Source organism: Python bivittatus, unplaced genomic scaffold (genome assembly GCF_059951505.1).
Source record: "Python bivittatus isolate LINGU-HERP-01145 unplaced genomic scaffold, Pbiv_v1 ctg000570_np1212, whole genome shotgun sequence".
Taxonomy (NCBI): Eukaryota; Metazoa; Chordata; class Lepidosauria; order Squamata; family Pythonidae; genus Python; species Python bivittatus.
In genome coordinates this window covers 7303061-7327445 of record NW_028277097.1, presented here as the reverse complement: position 1 = coordinate 7327445, position 24385 = coordinate 7303061, and the positions used below count along the sequence as shown (strand labels likewise).

Genomic DNA, 24385 nt, shown 5'->3' with positions numbered 1-24385 from the left:
GTCACACACACACCCAGCTGTAAAAGTACCATCAGTCACACTGTGACAATTGCCTTAAATAAACCCACTTTCTCTTATAAACTGGCTTTGCTGACCCTGGCTTCCAGCTCACAGGAACGCTCACGCATCTACATGGGCAAATTTACTTTTTCCAACCCAAAACAGCTACTACTGCCAGCACAATATTCAGAATTATATTCAGGCTGGTGCTGGCACCCAAGAACCTAACGATGACCCAAATTTGTGGCTAGGAAATGCATCAACGTCTTAGTTCATGAATCATGCTAAGTGAATAATGTGGTGTGTTTGCCTTGGCTTTGTGCACTGGATCAATGTAGCCACTGCAGTTTATAAACCTTGGCTTATGGCTGGAATAAAACTATCCAACTGGAGTTTATTTAACAAGACCTGGCTAAACAAGTTGTGGCTTACTGTGATATATGAACCCAGCCCTTCCCTCCAGTTATAGATGAGTATTCTCTGCCTCTTGCTTTCCCCACAATCACAATGCATTCTCTCTCTCTCTCTCTTTTTTTTTGCTGCAGATTATTTTAACCATCAATAGGTGTGTCTCAATGTAAAAGAGCAATAGGACCTTAGCAAGGACCTATTAAAAATAAATAAAAAACATTCAGCAGTGCTCAGAATAATTATGTTCTGTAATTAATCTGAAAATCGTTTGGGCCATTGCTAGTAATGCCTGTCTGGCCCACAGTGATCTTGAAGGTACAAGGAGCCTCTATACTTTTATTGTTCTTTAAAAGTGATTAGATTATAACCCCCATTATCTCTTACGTTTGGCCATAAGCACTAGGGCTGATGGAAGTTGGAGTTCAACGATATTTGGATGGCCACAATGCCCATTCTGCTCTACATAACTTCCTATTCTTGCATAACAGAAGCGGGAGATGATTTTTCTTGTGTTTTAGTACTTACATTTTCCTTCTTCATTCCTACAGAGGACTTTAGTATCATCCACATTTTTAATAACCTCAACCGTATCTCCTGGCTTGACTTGCAAATCTTTGGAGCCTCTTTTCTTGGGGGATGGTGCTCTAGATATGGTGGTGGTATACAGAACTCGAATATCGCCTTCATACTGTGGAAATAAAATGAATGATAGTTTACTTGTACAAAAACATTAAAATCACTACTTAATTCTTAATTTCTTCTTAATTCTTGCCTGCAAGATATTTAGGGTGCATGTGTTTAAAATTACCACTGGATTTTTATTTGTTATTCTTTCCTTTTTTTGTTGGTTTTTTTGCTATAGAATGATAGATATTAAAACAAAAGTCAAATGTCTGTTTATATACCTAGAATGGCAAATTATTGTTCCTTAATTGCAAAATACTCCCTGGGCAATGACTGAGTGAAGCGAGGTCAAAATCTTGTGGCTCTGTGTACAGTTTAATAAAATATAACCTTGCTGGAAGATTAGGCTATTATCTGACACTCATGGTTTGTTTCTTGACTTTCCCTCCCAAAGCATACAGTACAAGATGATTTGATTAGATAGTGAGTGATCTTTGCTCAGCTATTCTTCTCACCTGATGAACCAGGCAAGGGACTGGATAGGTTCTATATCAGGATCCTATCCCAGTTGGGGAGTGAGTCAATGATCCAACTGTTGCTTCTCCATCCCATTCCTGACATCATAAAGCAGTGTTTCTCAACCTTAGCAACTTTAAGATGGGTGGACTTCAACTCCCAGAATTCCCCAGCCAGCCATGCTATCTCTTATCTGACCCTTCCCTTGGCAGCATCTCTTTGCCCAGTCTTGCAAGGTCTTTCCCACATACCATTACACTACCTAAAAGCACATGAGAGTGTTGGCACAACAAGGACTTTGGGATAATTCCCCTGTGAAAAAACACTGCAAAATCAGGGGTTTCTTAGCTTAGGAAAAAAGTGAAAAAGAAGACCATAGCTGAAGGGTATAGAAATATACGCAGTGTGAGAAGAGGAATCTGAGATCCTGAATGAACTTCTAGGATCATTCAGGAGATTCAGGACAGATAAAAGGAAACTTTTCTTTATAATGGTTATACTTAATCTGTGAAATATGCAATGTGACATGATGACATCCACCATGTGGGATGGCTTTAAAAGAGGATTAGACAGATACTGGGAGAATAAGGCTATTCATAACTAGTAGTCAGGATGGTAATATTTTACTTCCAAGATGCAGGTGAAGTCTCTAGGCCAATCAGTAAGGAACATGAGTGGAAAGTTCATATCCCCTCATATCCCTCAAGTTCAAATGCCCTCATATCCTGCCGGTGGTTTCTCGGAGATTTCTGCTTCACCAAAGTGGGAAGAGAAGCTAAACCAGATAGCCTTTGGTCTGATCTATCAGAGCACTTCTTTTGTTAATCAGTCATGCAATCCAGTCCTAGGGGTACTGGATTTTACACCTTCAGAAGAGCAGTTGCACTGTATAGGTGAGCGAGGAAGCATATAGTGCGGTGGCAAGTTGGATGCAAGGGTTTTTTTTGGTCCACGGAGAAGTGCAAACCAAACCATGCATCGTGCTCTTCAGAGATTTGCATGTCCTCTGGATCAAGACTTGAACTCTCCCATGAGACGACTGAATGACTTCCCTTTGCAATTGTACCTACAAACAGCTTGGCTAGCACTGTTTATAATGAGGAAATATAATACCACTTTCACACTTTTCCCAGGGGAGTGAAAGATGAGTAATTATTCTCTAAGGCAGCTTTTTGAAAAGTGTCTTGGTCAGCTTTGAGGAATTAACCTTTTAAAGAAATGGTCTAAGGTTCTCAACCTTGGCAGTTTTAAGATGTGTGGACTTCAACTCCCAGAACTCCCCATGCTTAAAGAATGAAAGTTGCCAAGTTTGAAAATTACTGCTGTAGAGTATGGTGTGAGGGCAGTGATTGAAAATGCTTGTTTTCAAGGCCCTATCAGATGGCATTTTTGTATAGATGGGACTTGGAGGGAATTGACCCAATTCATGCTGATTTGGACAGGCAGATGAATTCAGTAGAAGTCCGTTCCTGAGATAGTTATTTTGTCAAATGTATTTATCTGTCAAATTTAAAAGGCTGCCAATTCCATAAAGATCTGAGCAGATAGCTCAGTCTGGAGCCATTCAGGGCCTTAAGGGAGACACACAGCATCTTAAATCATACCCAGAACCAACCAACAACCAATGCAGCTCCTGAAGCAGTGGAGTCACCTGAATATTTTGGAATACACCTATCGCTCCCTTGGCCACTGCATTTTGTACCAGTTGTAGCTTCCAAGTCCTTTCTAACACCATCCCCTTGTACAGCACATTACAATATTCCAAGAGCAGTAACTACTGTAAGGCACAGGGTTTCCCCATCCAGAATTGCTGCAGTTGCTGAAAAAAATGTCACTGTACAAAAGTCCTCCTGGCCACAACTGCCACCTGCTGCTCGAGAAGGAGTTATGAGTCCAAGAGGATCCCCAAATTGCAAGCCACCTCTGCCCAGGGCAGTACAACTCTGTTCAGAGCCGAAAACAATTTTCCCCTGGAATTACTTGGCTCAGAAAAAAAACAAAGCCATCTATCTCGAAGGGATTCACTCTGAGCCTGTTCCTCTCCATCCAGGCCCTGACGATCTCCAAGCACTGGGTCAACACTTCTACCATTTCACCAGTTTGGCATGGGACTAAAATGCATAGCTGGGAATCATCAGCATATTGGTGAAACTGGACCCCTGGCCAGTATTATGGGCTCTTGTGAAGATAGGAAACTATATAATGGTCAGATGTTCCATTGATATGTTTAGGATTTTTTGTCACTCCACTTTATTTAACTCCCTTTTCCATTACTAGCTGAAAGGTAGATTGCAAACAAGCAAACGAATACTTACTTTGAATTTTTTCCGAAAATCTTTCTCTTCTTTATCAATCTTCTTAAGCTTCTGTGAATCACGTCCATCGGATTTGCCCCTCCCAAAGTTCAAAGATTTTATATTTATCCCTAGGCTAAAACAATATATTGGGATAAAAAAAGATAACCATCAGTGCATTACTTTGGTATATTTATAGACAGTTGCAAGTTATTTGTTATATTTACTACTTTGTACAGCAACTCAGCCATCCCCTACTCTGTGCAAAAGAAAACAAAAGGCATTATTGAATAAAACCTTTTTATTGATTTTAACTCACCTAATTTCTTTTGGTGGGGGAGGGAAGTCAGTTGATTCAACATCATCATAGACATCACTATCTCCGGAATCTAAGAAAGATTTGGGAAAAAAAAGATAATAGTCATTTGTTATGTTCGTATATGTAGTTTGGTGATAAATTTGGACAAAAATAATAAGTCAGGATTTCAATTTCAGACATGACAAGCCATAGTTTAAATCAAACCATTATCTTTGTTATCTTAAAACTTTGACATTGAAGTTTGCAGCTTAGAAATAAACCATAGTTTGTTTCCTGGGTTGTGTTAGCCATTCAAATAAAGTTTAGTCAAGGCAAAAGAAATCATGACTTAGTGTTATATGTAAGCCAGACCACAGTACATTGAGTAACAGAGAATCTGGGGACTATGGTATACCATGACAATTATAAACCAGAGTATTACACGATCTTTCTTATATAAATGGTGTTGAACAATCTAAAGACCTTCTGACCGAGTTAATTAAGAATTAGCTAATGCATTTCAGAGCACTCTTGGCTTATTTGTAATATTTCTGGTTTGGATTGTGTCCTCTGTTTGCTGCCAAGCTGCATTACTAGTTGTTGTTAACCTCACTGAGCTGGAATCTGGAATTGCTTGGAAACAGCAACACATTTTAAAAGAATTCACTTAATATTATGTAGGCCCAAAGCTAGTTGTCAGTATTTGTTGCCATTAAAGGAATGTTATGCTTGTCATTGCAGATACCCCAAAATGTCCCTTCCAACAGTCTCTGGGCTCAAACTACATATAACATTAAAAGCGTTACAGTTACTCCTTGTTTAGCAGCTGCCTCGTTTAGCAACTGTTCACCGTTACAATGCTGATGGAAAAATAACTTTGTGACCAATCCTCACACTTACACCCTTCACAGGTCTGGAAAGCAAAGGAAAGCCAAAGTAAGATCATAAGCACAGTCGTGGTTTCACTTGGCAATCAATTCACTTAACGACCAAGTTGCCGGTCCCAACTGTGGTCACTAAATGAGGACTACCTGTATTTGAACTGGTGTTCGGTTAGAAAGTAAGTCATTCAGGGCCAGCACGGAAGAACAATGGCATCTTTTCCACAATTCCAAACTGACTGTTCTGTGAGATAAAACTTATAACAATACTGTAGTAGCAAGAGGATGTACCTAATAGACTCACTTCAAGGATGCAGGGTGTGTGCAGTGCGGCCCATTTCATTCTGACCCCACCAGAAAACCGGAGTAACTGAGGGAAAGTAGAATGAATTATGGGGAAGTTGCTGCAGTGGGCCTCTCCCTTCCTGCTAACATTAAGGCAGTCTTTACATAATGATATAACCAGAGGGTTTTTGTTGTTGTTGTTTTTGTTATAGCAGGACCCATTATGTCAGGACTGGGACCGGTACAGTGTAGATGCAAAGCAGGCAGAATTGAAATTTCTTCTGCTGCTTCTGCCAGAAGCAAAACGACTCTTCTCTAATTGTTGTTTGGTGGAAGGAAATACAATATGGCTGGTGTGGGTCTTCTGGGCTGTGTGGCCGTGTCCAGCTGGGCACAGAGAGAACTGCTCCTGTCGTGGTCCTGCTCTCTGAAGATGCCGGTCACAGATACTGGCGAAACGTTAGGAAACAAAACTTCCAGAACACGGCCACACGGCCCAGAAGACCCACACCAGCCATCGTATTCTGGCCATGAAAGCCTTCGACAATACATCGAAATACAATATGTTCACTGATACTTGGATAACAGGAGAAAGAAGAAAAGGGATACAGGCTTTGCATACAAGAAAACATCTATGACATTCCTACAAGTTAAACCAGTGTTTCTCCAAAGTGGCTGGCTGGGGAATTCTGGGAGTTGCCAAGTTTGAGAAACACTGAGTTAAATCTACCATATCCAGGCTGCAAAAGGTTAGAATTTTTAAGATCTCTTTGCTGCCATCTTATGGTTAACCAGATTTCCGCAGCCCAGATATAGTAGTCCTAATTCAGGTCAATCACAGTCAAAGAATTTGATCCAACCACTTACCCTTCCCTGTTTGTCTTGCTGAAGGTATCCCTCTAGAAATAAATTTAGAAACAACCTTAATTAATAATGTGAAATGGTGGAATTGGTATTATCCCAGCTTCAAATCAGATGTGGCCAAACACACAGGTCTTCAGATTACAGTGCAAGTATCTTAAATTCTTGCCATTGAACATACATCCTGAGGTTCGTAGGTTCAACATCAAGAGGGCCATAAGTTGTCCATCTTTGCTTTAAATAATTAAGTGACACATCTATGAATATTGTAATAGCAAGAACCTCTGCCTTTTATCCACTTGAACTTTTCTTGGCTTTGTTTCTTGGCTATATTTAGGTATCTATTTTTAAAGCTATTATACCACTCTGAAATAAATACATTGGCATGAAATAACTTGAAGGACTTGAAACAGTTCCAAAGTATTACATAAATGTAATATATTATTGTTGCTGACCCCATGCTACACCCACAGACTGCAAGCTGTAGCACATGAGATAAACAATAAAGAAAAACAAGTAGGGTTTTCTCTCCATTGGGGATGATTTGTAGCGTAGCTGGGCCCCTGATCTTGTTTAAACGGAAAAGAAATTTGATGAAGGACCTCCTGCACATGTTTTATGCTGTGGTATAGTCAAATCATCCTACCTTCATCTGCAAGATATAGAAAACTGGTGTATATTATATCAGAAAAAGATGACTTATAATAGTTTTTGCTCATGATTGTAACAATTCCACATCCAAACTGTAGCTTCAAAGACAAATCTGAAATAACTGTCATTTTTAAATTCAGAGGAAAATCCATTTGCAGTCAATTAATAGGTCCATTCGGATTAGGAAATGCACTGGCTTGAATCAGACCCATGCAAACTTTGTGTTGTAAGAGGGCAGGCAATAGAAACGTGGAAATATTTCTGCTAAACTGGAGTTTATATTCTTCTTGAAGTGAATACTTCCTGATTCTCCTGTTCTTTCATGTGTGAAAAAAGGCAAAGGAAATTCATTCTATTTTTTCCCCCTCACATTTGATCCTTTGCAACTATTGTTTAATTCATGAAACACAGCAATTCCTTAAGCATCTACTCTGAGTGCAGCTGTATCACATCAACAAAATTGCTAGCAATATAATTAAAGTAGGACCATGACAATAAGTGCTTCCTACTTAGCACTGAAATCCTATGAAATCCATACTGCCAGTGACCCACTAGGAGTCACACTCCACCAGAATGTTTTCCTGGGCAAACCCAACTGATGTGAATTAGAGCCATACAAGGCCAATCATTTTGATTCCAGTGGGTCCAATCTAGCTGCTCTTGATTCTGCTACACAGAATGGTACACTGAGTCTGCTCTCAGTAGAAGCCATCTCTCCTTGCTTCCTAGCAAAACCGCTTCTCCTCACATGCAATCATGATAGCCAAAAGACAGAATATGACCCAGTTTTTCATAGTCAAGTGGTGTTTCTGTAGCTTGAGTTATGTCATGCATGTTTGATTTGTGGCTAGTTAGGCTGCTGTGAGAAGTGGTTAGTAGTGCATAATCATCATTGTATCTGTGGTATTAGCTTTAGTGAGCTTTGCTTGGGTTACTTTTCACAGCAGTCTCTTACAAGGAACTTTCATCTTCAGTCACACTGACTTTGGGTGCTGTTGTTCGCATACTTTTCTTTTGGCAATCTTTTCCCTTTAAAATCTTCAAAAGTCCCTTGGACCAGGTGTCACTCTTCTCTTCATCCTGTGACACAGATCTTTGAAGTATGTACACAATTATTAGATAGCAGAATAAAATCCAAAAATGTTAGCAAGTACTTTGGCCTAATGGTTTAATTGAATAAGCAAGAATATGTATTCAGGGAGCTGCTTGTAGATTATTTAGGGCAGTGTTTTTCAAAGTTGGCAATTTTAAGATGTGTCCACACATCTTAAAGTTGTCAAATTTGAAAAATACTGATTTAGGATTACACTTTAGGCAGCTCTGCCCATAGATCAATAAATGGTTGCACTCTTGTACAAAAATATTTCCTACCATAAACTTACGAAGGGTGCCTATCACACATGCACACAAATGCATCTTACTACATGTGTGTGTGTGTGTTTTTAATCTTTATTCAGTAACTACATGTGTTTAGAGATGTGATTATCATGCCTACAGTTGTTTGCTATGGAAAGCGTTAGCATTAACAGTTATACACCATAATTTGCTATATGAAGTATAGATGCCCTGACATGTTTAAAATGTACACCCCAAAATAATGTGTGGATATAATTAAGATACATTTGGAAACTTATGCAACGTTCTTGTGTGCTCATATGAAGATAAATTGGGATTGGTTGCTCTATAATGTGTGAAATGGGCTAAGGTGACAACTACAATAACAATAACACAGATGACTCATGACTTTAGCCCAGTCCTAAACCTGTATACATAGAAGGAAATACCAATAAATTCCATGGGATCCAGTGAAGGAAATAGTCATAGGATTGAGTTCAGAAAGCAATTTGTGATTAAATATGTGTATAATTTCATTTTTAAAACCTTGCAAAATTTGCCCAGTGTCCAACTTGTTAATTTCCTAACACATTTGTATCTTGAGCTAACACTTTTCATTACAATTCATACTTACTTTGTTAGAGCTTCATCATCTTCTACACCATCATAAATGTCATCTGGTGGAGGAGGTGGAAACCCTATTTTAAGTGGATGGGGGGAAGAAATAGGTAAAAATGGAGTTTAGAAATCAGTTCATCTTTTAGTTTGAAATTCTGCAGCAAGAGGAGTTTATGGGTACAAGGAATAACTGCAGAATAGCTAAGGTATATATACAATTCCCTAATACACTTAAAGTTATTTACAGTGCATCCAATACATTTCTACTCAGAAAATCTTACTGAGTTCAGATTTAAGATGGACAGATCTCCTAGTTTACAGAAGACAGTCCTCAATTTCATTCTTGCCCAACCTGGGGCTTTCCACACATGCTGGACTACAGATCTCATATCTCCCTGTCAGAGAAGAGTGTTCTTTTTCAAGACAATCAAATCTAAGCTGGCATCTTGTTGCCCATTAACAATAGGCACATACTTAGTCCTCCCCTGTACAATGGGATGTCTTGTATGGATTTTATGATGGATTAAGTTATATTTAATAAAGGTCTGGGGAAGAACCTGATCAAATGAGTAATATAGCTTGCAGATTCAGTAGTTATCCACTCTCTCCATTTGGAACTACTATTAAAAAAGTTAAAATATATTCAATTTTAAAACAAATATGGTGATTATGGTTCAGGCTTTATTTTCATGATCATTGTTTTGAAAATAAACCTGTTTACCCTGAATCTTTAGCACAGGGCAAACTTTTCTGATTTTGCTTGGTGCTGAATGGGAGGTAGTCAGAGGAAGAGGTTTTGATTGGCTAAACTTGAAAGTCCTCTTTATTGGTCTCAAATTAATAGGAATATTTTAGTAATGGGAGCATTATGAGTTGATTGATTTTTGTGGTGTAAACAAGTTACTTGCTAATTGTTATTATGAACTAGAGTCGTAATTTTACTCTGAATTATGACTGCTGAAATATTATTAGGAGAATCATCTTATTTTGAGTTCACTTTCTTAAGATGAAACCATACCCATCTTAAACTACTCCAGTTAATTGGTAATCCACTGTTTATAGATTAGAATCTTGTGTGAATACAGACATTTGGGGTTAATCCTGTCAGCAATTATTAAGCAAATCATAGATTTGCTTAGCATTCAAAACCTACGTAGAAACCACAGCTTAGTCATGCTGGACTGGCTGACAAATAAATTGTAACTGAGGGGTTCTTCTGGGGACAGCAATCACAGGAAATGATGGGCACCAAATAGTTGCCATAGTTGGTTGGCCAGTCACAACCCCCTATATACCAAAAGGTAGATAAAGCCTTGTACAGTAGCTACCCACCATTTTATTTTCCAAGAACGCCTCTAGGCTCTGTGTGGGGCCCAGAAGCATTGTTGGAAATACAGGTTATGCTTCACATGGATCAATTCTAGGTTTCTATTCTTAAAAAGAATATCAATGGATCTAATTGTAGCTCCCATATACAGTGCTGAGGATTCCTGGTATAATTGTTATCTCAAGACATGAGCAAAAGTAGAACTTACCTCCCATGGCACTTTGACTTCCACTTTGGCCATAAAAACAAACAGAGCAAAACAAAATGTTGAATGCAAAGAAAACCAGACATATTTGCACATGCACGCATAGTCCAATTTAAGGGTCAATCACTCTCAGCAATTCTTTTCATACTGCTGATCTCTATAATTGTTATTTGAGAAAAATGACAGCATTTTCTGGACCAGTGGTGACCTTTGGAATTTTAAGAATCTGCCATGGGTATGGTCACAGAAGGGTTGACACAAGGGGACTTTGTTCTATACAGAATTGTATAGAACTATATTCATGGTTTACTCAGTTATCCTACTGGGTTGGCACAAAATAGCCAGTTACATTCTAGCCCAGTGTTTCTGGACCTTAGCAACTTTAAGATATGTGGACTTCAACTCCCAGAATTCCCCAGCCAGCTAGGGCTGTGTAATGTTCTGGATTCAAAGGGAGAAAGGTGCTTTACAGCTGTTTTTTTTTTTTTAATAATTCTTTTTAAAGAAATGTTTAACAAGATAAAAACAATACAAGTTTTAGAGAAAAAATAAAGAAAAATAGTGACTAGATGAGAAAGAAAATAAGAAATAGAAAGAAAAGAGAAAGAAAAGATATAAAGAAGCAGCTTCCAATCTTTTTAACAGCAGTTATAAATGCATTTCTATTTCGCCATCTCTCTCTGAGATTACATCATAATTTTCTCCTTTCCATAGTCTACCCTTTCTAATCATCAGACCTATAAATAACAAGTTCCTTTTTTTCTTTCTTCAGCAAAAAATCCATAAGGGGGTTCCAGTCGCTATAAATGTGGTTATTGTCCTTTCCCTAATCAGACAAGCCAGTGTTGCTGTCTCTGCTAATTCTGTCATCTTCACCAACCAATCCTCCTACAGCAGGGTTTCTCAACCTTGGCAAGAAGTCTGGACTTCAACTCCCAAAACCCCCCAGCCAGCATGCTGGGCTGTTGAAGTCCAGACATTTTAAAGTTGCCAAAGTTGAGAAACACTGCTTTACAGCATATGCACTGTCAGCAACTCCTTACAGCAAAGATGTCTTTCCCCAGGACTGCACTACAGCTATGTGATTCGGAAAAGACTCAGCTGCTTTAAGAAGTTACCAGCAATGCACTCTGATGCATCCTTTTCACTCTGAGTAGTAGTTTCTCTTTGCTATCTCCTATAAATCCCCCAAGATATTCTGTACTATTCCTAGCTTACCTTTTTTTTTTCTTTTTCTGGGCATTGGGCATACTTTAAAGTACTGCAGTTCAGCCACTCAATATATTTATTTTCCATATAGGAAGTGTGCCTTCTTGGTCACTGTCCCTGCCCTCTGGAACATCATCTCATCCCTCCCAGATACAGAGCGCCCACTCTCCGGGGTTCCAGAAGGCCCTTAAGACCTGGCTCTGTTTCCAGGCCTGGAGTTTATATGTTTGTGGAGCCTATGCCATTTTTTTTAAAAAAAATGATTCTTGTTATGGTTGCTTTTTAGTTTGGGTTGTTCTGTTATGGTTTTTTACTGTTACGTTATTATGGTTTTTACTGTTTTAATTATGCGGTCTGATTTGTAAACCACTCAGAGTCTTTTGGAGTGGGCGGCCATAACAAAGTTTCATCATCATCATCATCATCATCATCATCATCATCATCATCATCATCATCCTATATGAGGCTTATAGGTATAAAAATGGCGCAGCATGTCAGCTTCCCATTTTTTTTTTTTAATTAAAAGATGAATTTTTTTGAAAAGCAAAATTTAGTGGCAACTGCAGATTTGTCCAGCACATCTGGAATAAAGCAGGTTGGGGAATATCTAAAGATGTGGAAGGATAAATCAGCATAAGAGGCTGGACTGCACATTATTTGAGAACTGGCAATTCTACTTAGTGGTTGGACGAGGTGCCTATCGCTTCGTTTACAAGTCTGTGACCTACCTGCTGATACTGTCCTGGTCCCCAACATCATCATAGACTTCTTGATCACTGTCTGGGTGCTTTGGCTGAACGTTGATGGGAGGCCGTGGCTTCCTTTTTAACGAATCATAGTCAATTGCCACCATGGTAGTTTTAATGTAGCCATCTAAAACAGATATCATTTGGTGATGTAGTTGTTTCTGCACTAAAAATATATCTAGGACCTGAAAATCATCCTGTGAAATGTATTGTGGTATAGAACAAAGAGCCAGAAATGATCAGTTGAGAGAAGTTTTCCAACATTCTGAGGCCAATTCAAATTCTTAATGTTCTGCAGGTCATCTTAAAGCCAGTGGAACAAAATGTGTCCTGCTAATTCAATAGATGCAAAATATATTACCTGAATTAGAAAAATAATTGCCCTGTTTTTGCAGATTCTTAAGGCTTGTTCTCACTGAGATTATAAATCTGATTTTGTATAGTGCCACAGACACTATAGTTCAGTGTTTCTCAACCTTGGCAACTTTAAGATGTGTGGACTTCAACTCCCAGAATTCCCCAGCCAGCATGGCTGGCTGGGGAATTCTGGGAATTGAAGTCCACACATCTTAAAGTTGCCAAGGTTGAGAAACACGGCTGTAGCTTATGTGTTTCTCTGTACAAAAAAGAAAATAAGACACAGTATGTGGAAATCGAGCATATCACGTGAAAAACTGGGATTATGATTTTTCTCCTTCCTATATTAATTTTCTATAAACACTGTACAAGACATTATTCCATTATGTAAGCTCTCATTGGTAATCTGAAGCCAGACAGTCCAGGTGCAATTTTATGAATTCCATGGAGGCAAGAGTTAATGTAGCAGCCCCCTCTTAAACCCACCATGTGAGATAGGGAGGTATCCCACAGTCTATGCATTATCCCGGCCAGAAAAGAAAAGCTGATAAAAATGAAATTAATTCTGTATCATGCCCTCCTAAGCTGTGGTACAAGGTGTGCAAGACAAAAGGATCTCTCCTTTGAGATTGCGTTCAATATCACAAGACTATTATGGAATAAAAATGCAAAAATTGGTACTCACATGGTGGAAGAAATAAAAAACACAGAGCTGCTAAAATGGCTAAAAACGCCATAACAGAATCTCCCATAAAAAGTTTGGGGAAGAACACAAGGTATGATGCTTCTGTTGCTCAGAGCTCCCAAGAAGTATCAAACACATAATAATTGGGATTGTATAGATACAATAAATATCAGAGTAGACCTAAACACAAACATCAATATAAACAAAGAACACAGTTCTTGGGTAACATAATCTTATTTCTCTAGAGTATAGACTACTTTTGAAACTATGTCTGTACCAATTTGTGATTTGGAAAAATCCTGCTTGTGCAAATTCTAGCTTAAATCTGAGCTGGAGGGTAGGTGTTCCACCCTGCTTGTTTCCAGCCTCTTTCCCAGCAACTTTTGCTGGTTTTTAGAAGGACAAACCATTCCCTTCTTTAGGAGAAAGGGAGGGATTTGGGGGTAACCTCCCTGTCTGTGTGAGCCAGAGCATGTATTTGTTCCTTCTGAAGAGGTATATTCCATGTCTAAGATGGGTGAATGCAGCTATCGATATCGTTCACCACCAGAAAAACCCCAAATGTTGATAACCATTGCACCATTAGAATTTCTCACAATTCTGAGAAGTGGGGTGAGCAAGAACAGCAAAGATCTGGCAGGAGAAGCATGTTGCGGGTCCTGTCTGCTAAGGAGTTCCAGCTGCTGAGACCTCGGAGATGAGCCTTTTTCTGCTGTGGTGCCTGCCCTTTGAAGCATCATCCCCCTTGAAGTGACGTTGGCCCAACCCTTATAGCCTTCTGGAAAGCCCTCAGAACATGGTTTTTCCATCAGGCCCAGGGATCCTCTGGCAGTAGGGAGCCTGCATGTCAGCTGCACCATGCATAATGTTCTGATTCTAACTCTCTTGTGATCTTGTTCTTATTTATGTTTAATTATTTAAGCATGTTAAGTGGTTTTATAATGTGTTTTAGTTGTTGGTTTTATTGTACATTGTCCAGAGTCACCTTGTGTGAGATGGGCAGCCATATAAATTTGAGAAATAAATAAATAATTCAATGTAATAGATAAAGAAACAAATGCACAGCTGCAAGAGCCATGCCCTAGGGATGATTCAGACTCTCTAAGCAGTAAGCGAACACAGTTTTTGTCACTTGAAAAAAGAATGTGTAAAATTATTAGCATGAATTCATTTAATTTCTGCACATTATAGTATACCTACAGGAGCCTTTTAATCTTCCCAACCATTTCCCTTCTGGATTGTCTGTGACGCGGAGTATTTCAATTTGATCTCCTTGTTTGAATGACAGATCATATTTTCCTCCTTTAAAGTCTGTGGTAGCTCGTGCCTGGTGAATAACTTCAATGCGACCCACTAGCTACATAAAAGATGAAGAAATGCATGTGGTTAGGTTTAGTGCTTGGAGAGAGAGAGAAAACCAACACGTAGCTTGAAAGAACAGGCTGTTTAGGAGATAATACTAAAATATAATTCTGTGATATGAGAATGAGACCTCTCCGCCCCATAGGCTTTATGCAGTCTCCCTTCCCTGTAGTACAGTTAGTCCTCAACTTACGACCATTCATTTAACAACTGTTTGAAGTTACAATGGCACTGAAAAAAGTGACTTATGACCAATCCTTGCACTTATGACCGTTGCAGTGACCCCATGGTCACATGATCAAAATTTGGGCACTTATAAACTGGCATGTATTTAGGATGGTTGCAGCATCCCAGGGTCATGTGATTGCCATTTGCAACCTTCCCAGGGAGCTTCTGACAAGCAAAGTCAATGGGGGAAGCCAGATTTGCTTAATGACTGCATGATTCGCTTAATGACTGCAGTGAGTCACTTAATGACTGTGGCAAAATAGGTTATAAAATTGGGCATGACTCACTTAATGACTGCATTACCTAGTGATGGAAGTTCCAGTCACAATTGGGGTCATAAGTCAAGGACTACCTGTAAAGCTACAAGAAAGAGCTTAGAAGCCCTTCTGTTTTGATAAACTCACTTTGCTGTGTCCTCTGAATCAAGGGTTTTGTTGCCAGCTGAGGGAAAAACTTAAGTGGGAACAAAATCTGGACAGTGTTCTTTCTTCCTTCCTTGGGGTGGGGTGGGAGAACATGCAGCTCACTTCTGAAAATGCATGAGATGACTAGGATATTTGGTATTTCCTTTCTTTTCAGCAAAAATACCCCACATGCTTACAGAAGTATAGGGCTCTGTTCAGAGGCTGATTCTTTTCTGCAGCACTTCCTGGAATGACTGTGACCATGCAATCTCAGTTATTCACATGGCTATGCTGTTTTTTTTTACAATAGAGTGAGAAAAACAAACAAACAAAAAATCCAGCATTTGATTTATTGGAATAAGACTGATTATTATCTACCACTTTTATTGAATGATCTGGTTTTGTAACTTTTCAAGGGTATAAATAATGAAGAAAATATGCTTGCTAATTAATATCCGGGAGTAACTTGATGGAAATATAAAAATCGAAAGAGCCAATAAAATGGCAATTTCTGCTAGAAGTTTTGTGATAGCAATTGCAAAATATTTTTTAATGAGTTGAGGAATAGCTATGATTCAAAAGACCTTTTAAGACATTGCTTTATTTAGTAGATACATATGTCTAAATTATTTTTTGGGAGTTAATGTTTAATGTATTACTTCTGTATCCATAGCAATCACACAAAGAGCATTTTGGGCCCCCTTGAGGCAGCAATAATTTGAAATGCATACATTTTTTGAGTGAATCCTATCTAATTCAGTGGCATTTACTTCTGAGAAAACCTGCATAGGATCATGCTGTGTGGATAGATGTACCAGGTGCAACCTGGTCCTAAAAGTAGAACCTTAAAAATTCCACATTGTGTTAAGTCTTCTGGTAAGAATGTACATTCTCAGATATTTTATCCCAAGAGTAGGCCATCAGGTGCCCACGGTACTGAATATCACATGGTCTCCACCAGGGTCTTTAAATCCATTTATTAAGATAACTCCATAAATGAAGAACTAACCTGCTACAAAGTAAAATCCCAAGCTTTTACAGCATTTTCATTTCCACAAATGCCTTTGGGTGCCACATAAGTTCCAGAAATATTCTCAGAACATAAAAATATGCCCAGTCCTTTTTTGTGGAAAAGGGGCAAATGTCAATGGAGTAGGTAGAGAGTATCCTGGGAAGCTAGAGGGTGTGGTGAGGGTCAACTTCATCAATTTGCCTTATGGTAATTAGAGGCTTTGTGACTGAACCCACCTACCGTGGCACCTTCACACGAGGACAGCCATTTTATGAAAACACCTGCAACGTGATCCCAACATTCCAGATATTCTCTATTGGCTGTTTGCCTATTCTGCTTATTCATATTTTATGTTGGCTCTATCAATCTGATTTAATCAATTTGATTAAGCAAGGATTGAAATATTAACTTTTGCTGTTAAATAAAAATACCAAGTGGATATTTTAGCAACTTTGAAAAGATAGACACATATATTTATTCCAGTTTCTTGCATAATTTTCTTGAAAGAATTCTTACCTTGAACTTCTTTCTGAGTTCTTGCTCCTTTTTATCTTTATCCTTCTGTTCTTTCTTTTGATCAGATTTTTTCTTTTCTTCCTTCTCTTTCTTTTTATCAGCTTCTTGTGGTCTGCACAATAAACAGGGTGAGACATAACACACTATTCAGTTCTAATTGCGCCCCCAATTTTTTTTTTTTTAAATTTTGTGGTTCTATTTGAGGTGCAGCTCACAGTTTTGGAGAAGGGGGGAGACTTAGCAAGACCTCTTGAATCAGCTGATACATTTCTCTTTCCTCAAATGAACATTTCTGAAGAGCATTTTAGAAAACAATGACAGAAACAATTTTCCAAAATGCCCTTGTAATGGGAAGTGTGTGTGTGTGTGTGGAGGGGGGAAGATGGTGACTACCAACCAACTGGAGTAAATCTTGCCACTGCTTACATCTGCTATTCTGACTTTCTAAATAGGGATTTTGAACCATCTTCTTTTCCTGTATACAACCCCTAGCTTTACTGGAAAGGTCAGTAAATTGAATAATAATCTGCTTTCTTAATCATCCTAATTGTTGGTGAAATCCAATATTTTGTAACCAGCCAAATCCCATGGCTGCGAGTGGTTTCCTAACTGCTTTTGAGTTGTCCCAAAATAACTTCTGATTATGCTATCAGATTTCAGACAATTGCCAAAGATCTCCAGTTTGCTTAAAAACTGTTGTTAAGCCCTCAGAAAGGACTTAACAATCCCCCTGTGATGGTATGTGGTAATGACCTTGGAGACAGGAGGATCAGACCCAGCCTAGGCAACAGTGATAAGAGGCAGCTTAGTCCACAGACAGGGGAAAAGCATGGGAAGCGTTTCAGAAGGGACCCTCCCTAGTTTTCCAGATACTAAAAAGAGAGGAGGGGAGAATCTTGCAAGATTCTGTTTAATGTAACCTTAAAATAAAAATAATGCTGATGCTCCTGGTTGTGCTTCTTTTCTGGACTACCTCACAGGGCTAACATCCATTTTGCAAGGCTCAAAGTTATTTTTCCCCTCCAGATTGTGTCAGTGTAGCTTTACAATAAAGTAGAATGAGCTCATATAGTTGTGATTCCTATCTGGTTTATCTGGTGAGGTTGACATCAGTCTTGCAAGTATGAAAGTACACTTCTCCCCCACCCCACCCACCCCTTTCTCTTTTCAGCCCAAGAAACTAGGGAGGGTCCCTTCTGAGCCTCTTGCCCCATCCACTATCCAGCTGCAGGCTATGCTGTCTCTTATCTGACCCCTTGGCAGCATCTCTTCTCCCAGTCTCCCAGGGTCTTTCCCATATGTCATTATACTAAGGACTGAGCTGCCTCTTATCAGACCATTGCCTAGGCTGTGGGTCTTCCTCCTGCCTCCCACATACCATCACACTCCCCCACTAACCTCCCCGCAAATGGAAAATCCTGACCTGACCTAGCCCCCCTACAAAGCCTAAGTTCAGATTCTGATCAGGAAAAATTAGTCTGCTTGGATAGGGTGGACAATCTTCACACGATGTAATGGATCTGTTCTCAGAGCTCCTGATTTTTTTTTTTTTTTTAAAGTTAAACAGTGGTAGTGGAATCTGGAAATGGACAATGAATTGGCAAAAAGAGCTGCAATGCTTTTGGCCATTTAATGTATTGATACTTCTTTCCAGCCTTTTGTAATTCAAGAAATATTGGAATAGCTAAAAGCAAATAGATGTATTCACAGTCAGAGCACGTACCTCTAAAATATGCAGGAAAAGAAAAACCATGGATGATCAGGGTATATTGGACATTGGTAACCAGAATTCATGCCTAGAATGCCTGAAGGGGAGCCTTACATTCTCTTTTGGATCTTTTTGCATGCAACTTTTAATTGTGGTCATTATTTAATCACAACTACGATTATTATACTACAATCAGGGACCCACTTTATAAGTAGAGTTGTCTTTTTCATACCTCATATCATTTATGTCTTCATACATTTCTCCATCACTGTTCTGATTCTATTAAAAGTTTATAAAAAAAAGTTTCAGTTTTCAGTGAAAAATAAGAATATCCAAATGCAAAAAATTATAAAAGTTGTAGTTTAAAACATTCCAAGAGTACCAGATTATCTATCCTGGGGAAAACATAATGATATCAATGGGGCAAGTTAGTTATAGCTCACTTTAAAATCCTGTTATTTTTCTGAGCATAACAAACACCTGACTCTCTGTCGATTGGAATCCCATAAATTAAAACATATGCAACTTCCTGCAGCAAGATTGGCAGGGAACTAGTGAGTCAATGTATCTCAAGAAAAAATATGGTTTTAACTTGGTACCCAAAAGAAAGGACCGTAGCCAGTATAGTATAGTTGTTAAAGTAATGGACTTGGACAGGAGTAACCTGTCCTAGGTTCAAATCCCCTTTAACCACAAAGTATCCTGAGTAGGTTTGAGATGATTTCTCCCTCCTCCTCCTCCTCCTCCTTTGTAGCCTGTTAACTGTGAGCTAGAAATATTTCAGCAAATAGATTTAAAGGACATGGATGATATTATGTTCAACTCATCCTTGACATTCCAAGAAGGGAACCTGAACCAGATATAAAATGGTGTTTTCCAGCTTCTTCTGGCACAAGGTGTGCCATTCAGTCTGTCTGAAGTACATTGTATTGAGGTAAAGACACACACAGGGACCTGCTCTGGCTGACCACCTGAAAGTGCCACAAGTATGCTCCGCTACTCCAATTCCTGGCCATTAGTTTTCAGGGCCATTTGCTTTCTGGTACCAGGAGAGTCTGGGCTCTCCTACTGTGCCCAAAAGCCCAAGAGCCATGTCGCTTGCCAAACCATGGTTGGGAGGAGAATCACTCTGTGGGATTGGTAAAATGATAGCAGAAGACTTGCATCTCTTCTGATGCCAATTATGAGCACCAGAAGAAGCATTCCTGCTCAGCCTCTTTTCTTCCCCTGGTTCTTATGAGGACTGCTTCATTGCTGAAGCAGGATAGGATTTGAAGTCTGGTTAGCACTTCTTTAAGCTGGCAGACTTGCTGGCTTCTACACTGGATAGCAGCACCTCGGTAGGTCTCTGAAAACCAGAAAACTGAATTCAGAAAGTGCATCCTTGATTATCCAAATGAGCTAACCCAGCATTTTGTTTCTAAGAAGGATCTTACTGAGAGTGGCTTCCTGTGAGTTTTCAAAAAAAAAAAAAAAAAAAAAGCCAAGGTATAAATACAATAAATAGTCATGGGGAGAATGACTACAGAGAAGGCCAAAGGTGATATACATTTGTAGATTATGAAGGAGAATACTTACATCATCTCCATTTCCAGTACCTAATGGATAAAAAGGCAAAACAATTGCATTAAATTATTTTGCAGGAGGTTGTAGGGGGAGGGTGGGTTGGGAAGCAAGGGGATCAGGCAGATGAAAGCCATGAGGCAATGTAGGCCCTGTCTGTTTTGCCCTGTCCTGTGACATTCCCTGCATGCCTCGAAGGGATGGACCTTGTGGCACAATGCCATGACACTGTTTTTATTATACACCTTATGATCTCTATATATGCAACAACACTTCTATGCAACCTTGTAACCTTGGTCTAATCAAATACTAGTCATTGTATAATGTGAATGCTGCAATGGAGCATGACTTGCACCAGTGGCTTATTTTAAACTGTGTACTTAATCCGTAAAACCCCTTCATCTTTAATGTACACTATTTTTTTTTAACCGTTTACCTTCCCAGGGCTCTGCATGCTTCAAAAATCCATTGAAAAACATATTTTGGACCTCACCATAGTGGGGAAGACTAGGTTCAGGCAATCTATGTGCCTGCTCAGTCTGCTTCCTGATGCTATTTATTGGTGGGTCAGACCCTTCTTTCGATCTATATGAATACAGACTTCAAGAGTCCTTGAAGCAGGAGATGGACTCTGTAGAGGCAGATAAAAGGCCCTTCTCCATTAACTCTAGTCATATACAAGGAAACCAAGGAATCAGCACACTTGTCAGGACATTCCAGGGTGGGGAAGTCAGTGTATTAAAATATCACATTTTTGCATTTGCATGTGCAAACATTGAAGGTGGTTTATACAATTTGATTGTCAATATATTTGAACCCAGAGTCCTGGCTTATTTCTGATTTGTTATGGAATCCCACACGTGCTTCTTATTTATCCTCTATGTATGATAATAGGTTTTCTTACCTTCTGAACCAAATCCAACATCATCATAACTTTCTTCATTTTCTTGGCCTCTACAAAACAGCAAAAGTGAATTTGGTAAGAAAAAGAAGCAGATCCATTGGAATATATTTTCTTTTTAAAGTGAAAGTCCAGTCTAGGTCTTATAGTTTGTTGGAAAAGGTGCAATTAAGGTTTCTGGAGTCTGTTTATAATAAGTAAATATATTCAAATGTGATATTTTTTCCTAGGAAGGATACCCATGTTTTTAATGCTTGCACTTGCAGAAATTGAACGAGGACTATTTTCTGCATTATTTCCATGCTAGGAAAAGGCATGCTTGGTACAAGTCTGTCTGCCATTGTAGCCAGGCTAAAACAAGACCCCTTCCAGTCCCCAGTCCTACATTTTTTATGTAAACAGGGCAATATGGCTAATCTATTATGGCTTTCACACAGTCCTCCCAAGAAATAACTTTTTTATTGTCACAATGATACCAAATGAAAGTGAACACTGGCTGAGTCCATACATAATGTGATTTGATTGATATTGACTTGGCTTGTTGTGCCAATGTAGTCAACGGGCTTTGTAGACCATAATTTATGGCTCAGCATGTTGAATGAACCTAGTCAGTTGTAGCTTGGTCAACAAACCATTATGAAACAAACATAGCTTATTGCTATAGGTAGCTTATAGCAGCTGCTTATTGCAACTCATTGCAATGAATACTAAAAATTATGTACTTCAGTATGACTGCGTGGAGAAGACATTTCAATGAGGAGAAGAAGAGAGATTCTCCTCACTTTTTAAGAAGCAAGAAAATATGGAAGAAGGACTATAATTCACAATTATGTACCTGAAATCAGACCTGGATGGGAGGTTCACTCTTGGGGGAAGAACAGGAGTTTGTGTTGATGGATGGAAACCTGGAGGAGGAGGAGGCAACAGTAAGTCTGCAGACTGCGTGGCAGAAATAGATGGTGGAAGTGGAGGAGGCAAATTCACTGAATGGGATGGAATGGAGCCTGGAATGGAAAGAAAAGACGCTTAATATTTGTGAAATCACAATCAGTTCCTCTCCACAAGTTCCTCTACTCTAGCTCTGCGGTCTACGTGGCACATACTGTTATCAGATCAGATGTTGATTAAACCATTATGCTTTTCCATAACGTCTGCTTTGGATAAACTGGCCATATTTTAATAATTACAGTTTACCATGTATATGATCATACATGCTTTCATTCTTTGCCTTATTCCAGAAAACAAGGAAACTCAGAAAGCATTTTTTTTATATCATGCAAAATGGCTCCAGGGATCAGTGAGAAGTATCTTAGTCAAACGCCCCGCAGTAGCTTTTGTTCAAAAAATGTACAACCACTCTGTACCACGCTAATGTGGAGTGACAGGAGCATGTTCACATTATTATATATTTATAGAAACTTTTTTAAAAATACTGCAGATTGACACTGAAAGAGGACAGAATGTACATGTCTGAAACCCAATAAATATTGCAGAATCCAGATAAGCCGATTCTTCCATTTCTAATATTCAGGAGGAAATAGCCAAAGAGATCAGGGAGATGACCCCTTCTGACCCTCACTGGCTGGAATATTACACTTTGTGCTAAGTCAGGGGTTAGCAGTACATCACTCATGATTACTATGTTGACCAACAATATCTATAGCCAAAATAGCAAGCACGATTTAGGGTGATGATGCTGAAATGTCATATTTGGCAATCTCATGAGGTTTCTAGCTCGGGTTATCAGATCTCTGAACAGGCAAAGGAGGACATGGACAACTGGAAAGGAGGACAAATGGCGGGGGAAAGGAAGACACACTAACTGTTTAACTTTCTTGGCATCTGTGACAAAAATTACAGTGAAAAACTGCAAAAAATGTACTTATATACTGTAATATACATGAAATGTATATGAAATTACTTTTTCCAGCATCAGAAAGCCTGTTTTTTCAGTTGCAATATTTTTCCAATAAATCTTTATTTTCAAAAACATATGCTAGTGATAATATAGAATCAACAACAATGCACTTTTCAAATTTCACCATAGAAATGCATGACAAGTCATGTGATCTACAGACGAGATTGATCACTGATTTGAAGGGCTGGACTGAAGCCAATTGCTGGAATCAGGAAATAAATTAAATAATGTAAATCTAGGCTGCTGAATCTGGACAAGGGAAAGAAAGCAGCAATTTACAAAATCATAACACACAAAAGTTTGAATGACTACTGTTGTGAAATCAGTCCAAAACAACAACAACAACAATAATAATAATAAAGACACACAAAAACTTGGATAATGTAGGTAGCCCTCGTTTAGTGATCACAACTGTGACTGGCAACTTGGTCGTTAGGCGAAGTGGTTGCTAAGTGAAACCGTGACTGTGCTTATGGTCTTACTTCAGCTTTCGTTTGCTTTACTGACCTGTGAAGGTCATAAATGTGAGGATTGGTCATAAAGTTACTTTTTCATCACCATCATAAGTACGAACGATTGCTAAACAAGGCAATCACTAAATGAGGACTTTTTAAAATATAATTTTTATTAAGAATTTTAATTACAGTAGTAAAAACTAACACAAATTAAAAACTAAGAAAAAGAAGAGAATGAAGAATAAAAAGTGCAGGAAAGAAAGAAAGAAAGAAAGAAAGAAAGAAAGAAAGAAAGAAAGAAAGAAAGAAAGAAAGAAAAGAAATAATATAATAAAGAAAAAGAAAAGAAAATATATAAAGACGTGACTTCCAATCTTCATCACAAGTATAAACAAATTTGGTAGCTCTTCACCCCCTACAAAGTTACAGACAGATATCTCTTCATCCCATTTCCCATCCCTCATCTATAAGCAAATCCATAAAACATCAACTTTTCAATCCTGGTGCCAGCAAAAAGTCCATAAAGGGTTGCTAGAACTTTGCAGAAAATTTTCTTATTTTAACCTTGATCAGATGAACCAACTTTGTATTCCTTTTACTTCTAATTGTCTTAATCTTTAATTCAATCAAATCTTGTCATAGAATTTGATTTTCCTTCAATTCTTCTTTATCCCATCGCACCAATTTTTCAAAGCTTTAGCAAGCCTCTTTTGTAGATCCAATAAGAAAACTTTTTCCAGGTCATTCTCTTGGTTTATCATTTGTATTTCCCTTTTAATTTTTAAAACTTCAGCCAGTTTCTTTTGTATATCCAAGAAACTGTCTTTTTCCAAAACATTCTCTTGGCCTGTCATTTGTAGTTCCACTTTTTGTACTTTCCTTGTCTTGTCAGATAAAATTTGTTCAACTCTGTCATTCCTTCATTAACATCTTTTGGACATAATCTATCCAAAGAAGCAGACATCATTATTGACAGTGTTGATATTGTAGCTACTAATTTCTGGCTCCATTTGTC

At 38.6% G+C, this 24385-nt stretch overlaps 1 protein-coding gene across 4 annotated transcripts in view; it reads right to left on the bottom strand.

The window, feature by feature from the left end:
• The window catches only part of FYB1 (FYN binding protein 1), an 81054-nt gene that overhangs the window by 22304 nt on the left and 34365 nt on the right, over positions 1-24385 (bottom strand). For 3 of the 4 annotated variants that reach the window (XM_088152759.1, XM_088152760.1, XM_088152761.1), the window contains 14 exons: positions 21833-22001; positions 21001-21050; positions 20112-20131; positions 18766-18812; positions 16826-16937; positions 14504-14660; positions 12244-12388; positions 10310-10332; positions 8791-8854; positions 7777-7914; positions 6177-6208; positions 4165-4234; positions 3867-3981; positions 937-1099 (listed from right to left, as the gene is read on the bottom strand). In XM_088152759.1, coding sequence (XP_088008885.1) covers positions 937-1099; positions 3867-3981; positions 4165-4234; positions 6177-6208; positions 7777-7914; positions 8791-8854; positions 10310-10332; positions 12244-12388; positions 14504-14660; positions 16826-16937; positions 18766-18812; positions 20112-20131; positions 21001-21050; positions 21833-22001 — 1305 coding nt within the window. The remainder of the gene's footprint in view (positions 1-936; positions 1100-3866; positions 3982-4164; positions 4235-6176; positions 6209-7776; positions 7915-8790; positions 8855-10309; positions 10333-12243; positions 12389-14503; positions 14661-16825; positions 16938-18765; positions 18813-20111; positions 20132-21000; positions 21051-21832; positions 22002-24385) is intronic. The other variant, XM_088152762.1, reaches the window with a different exon arrangement.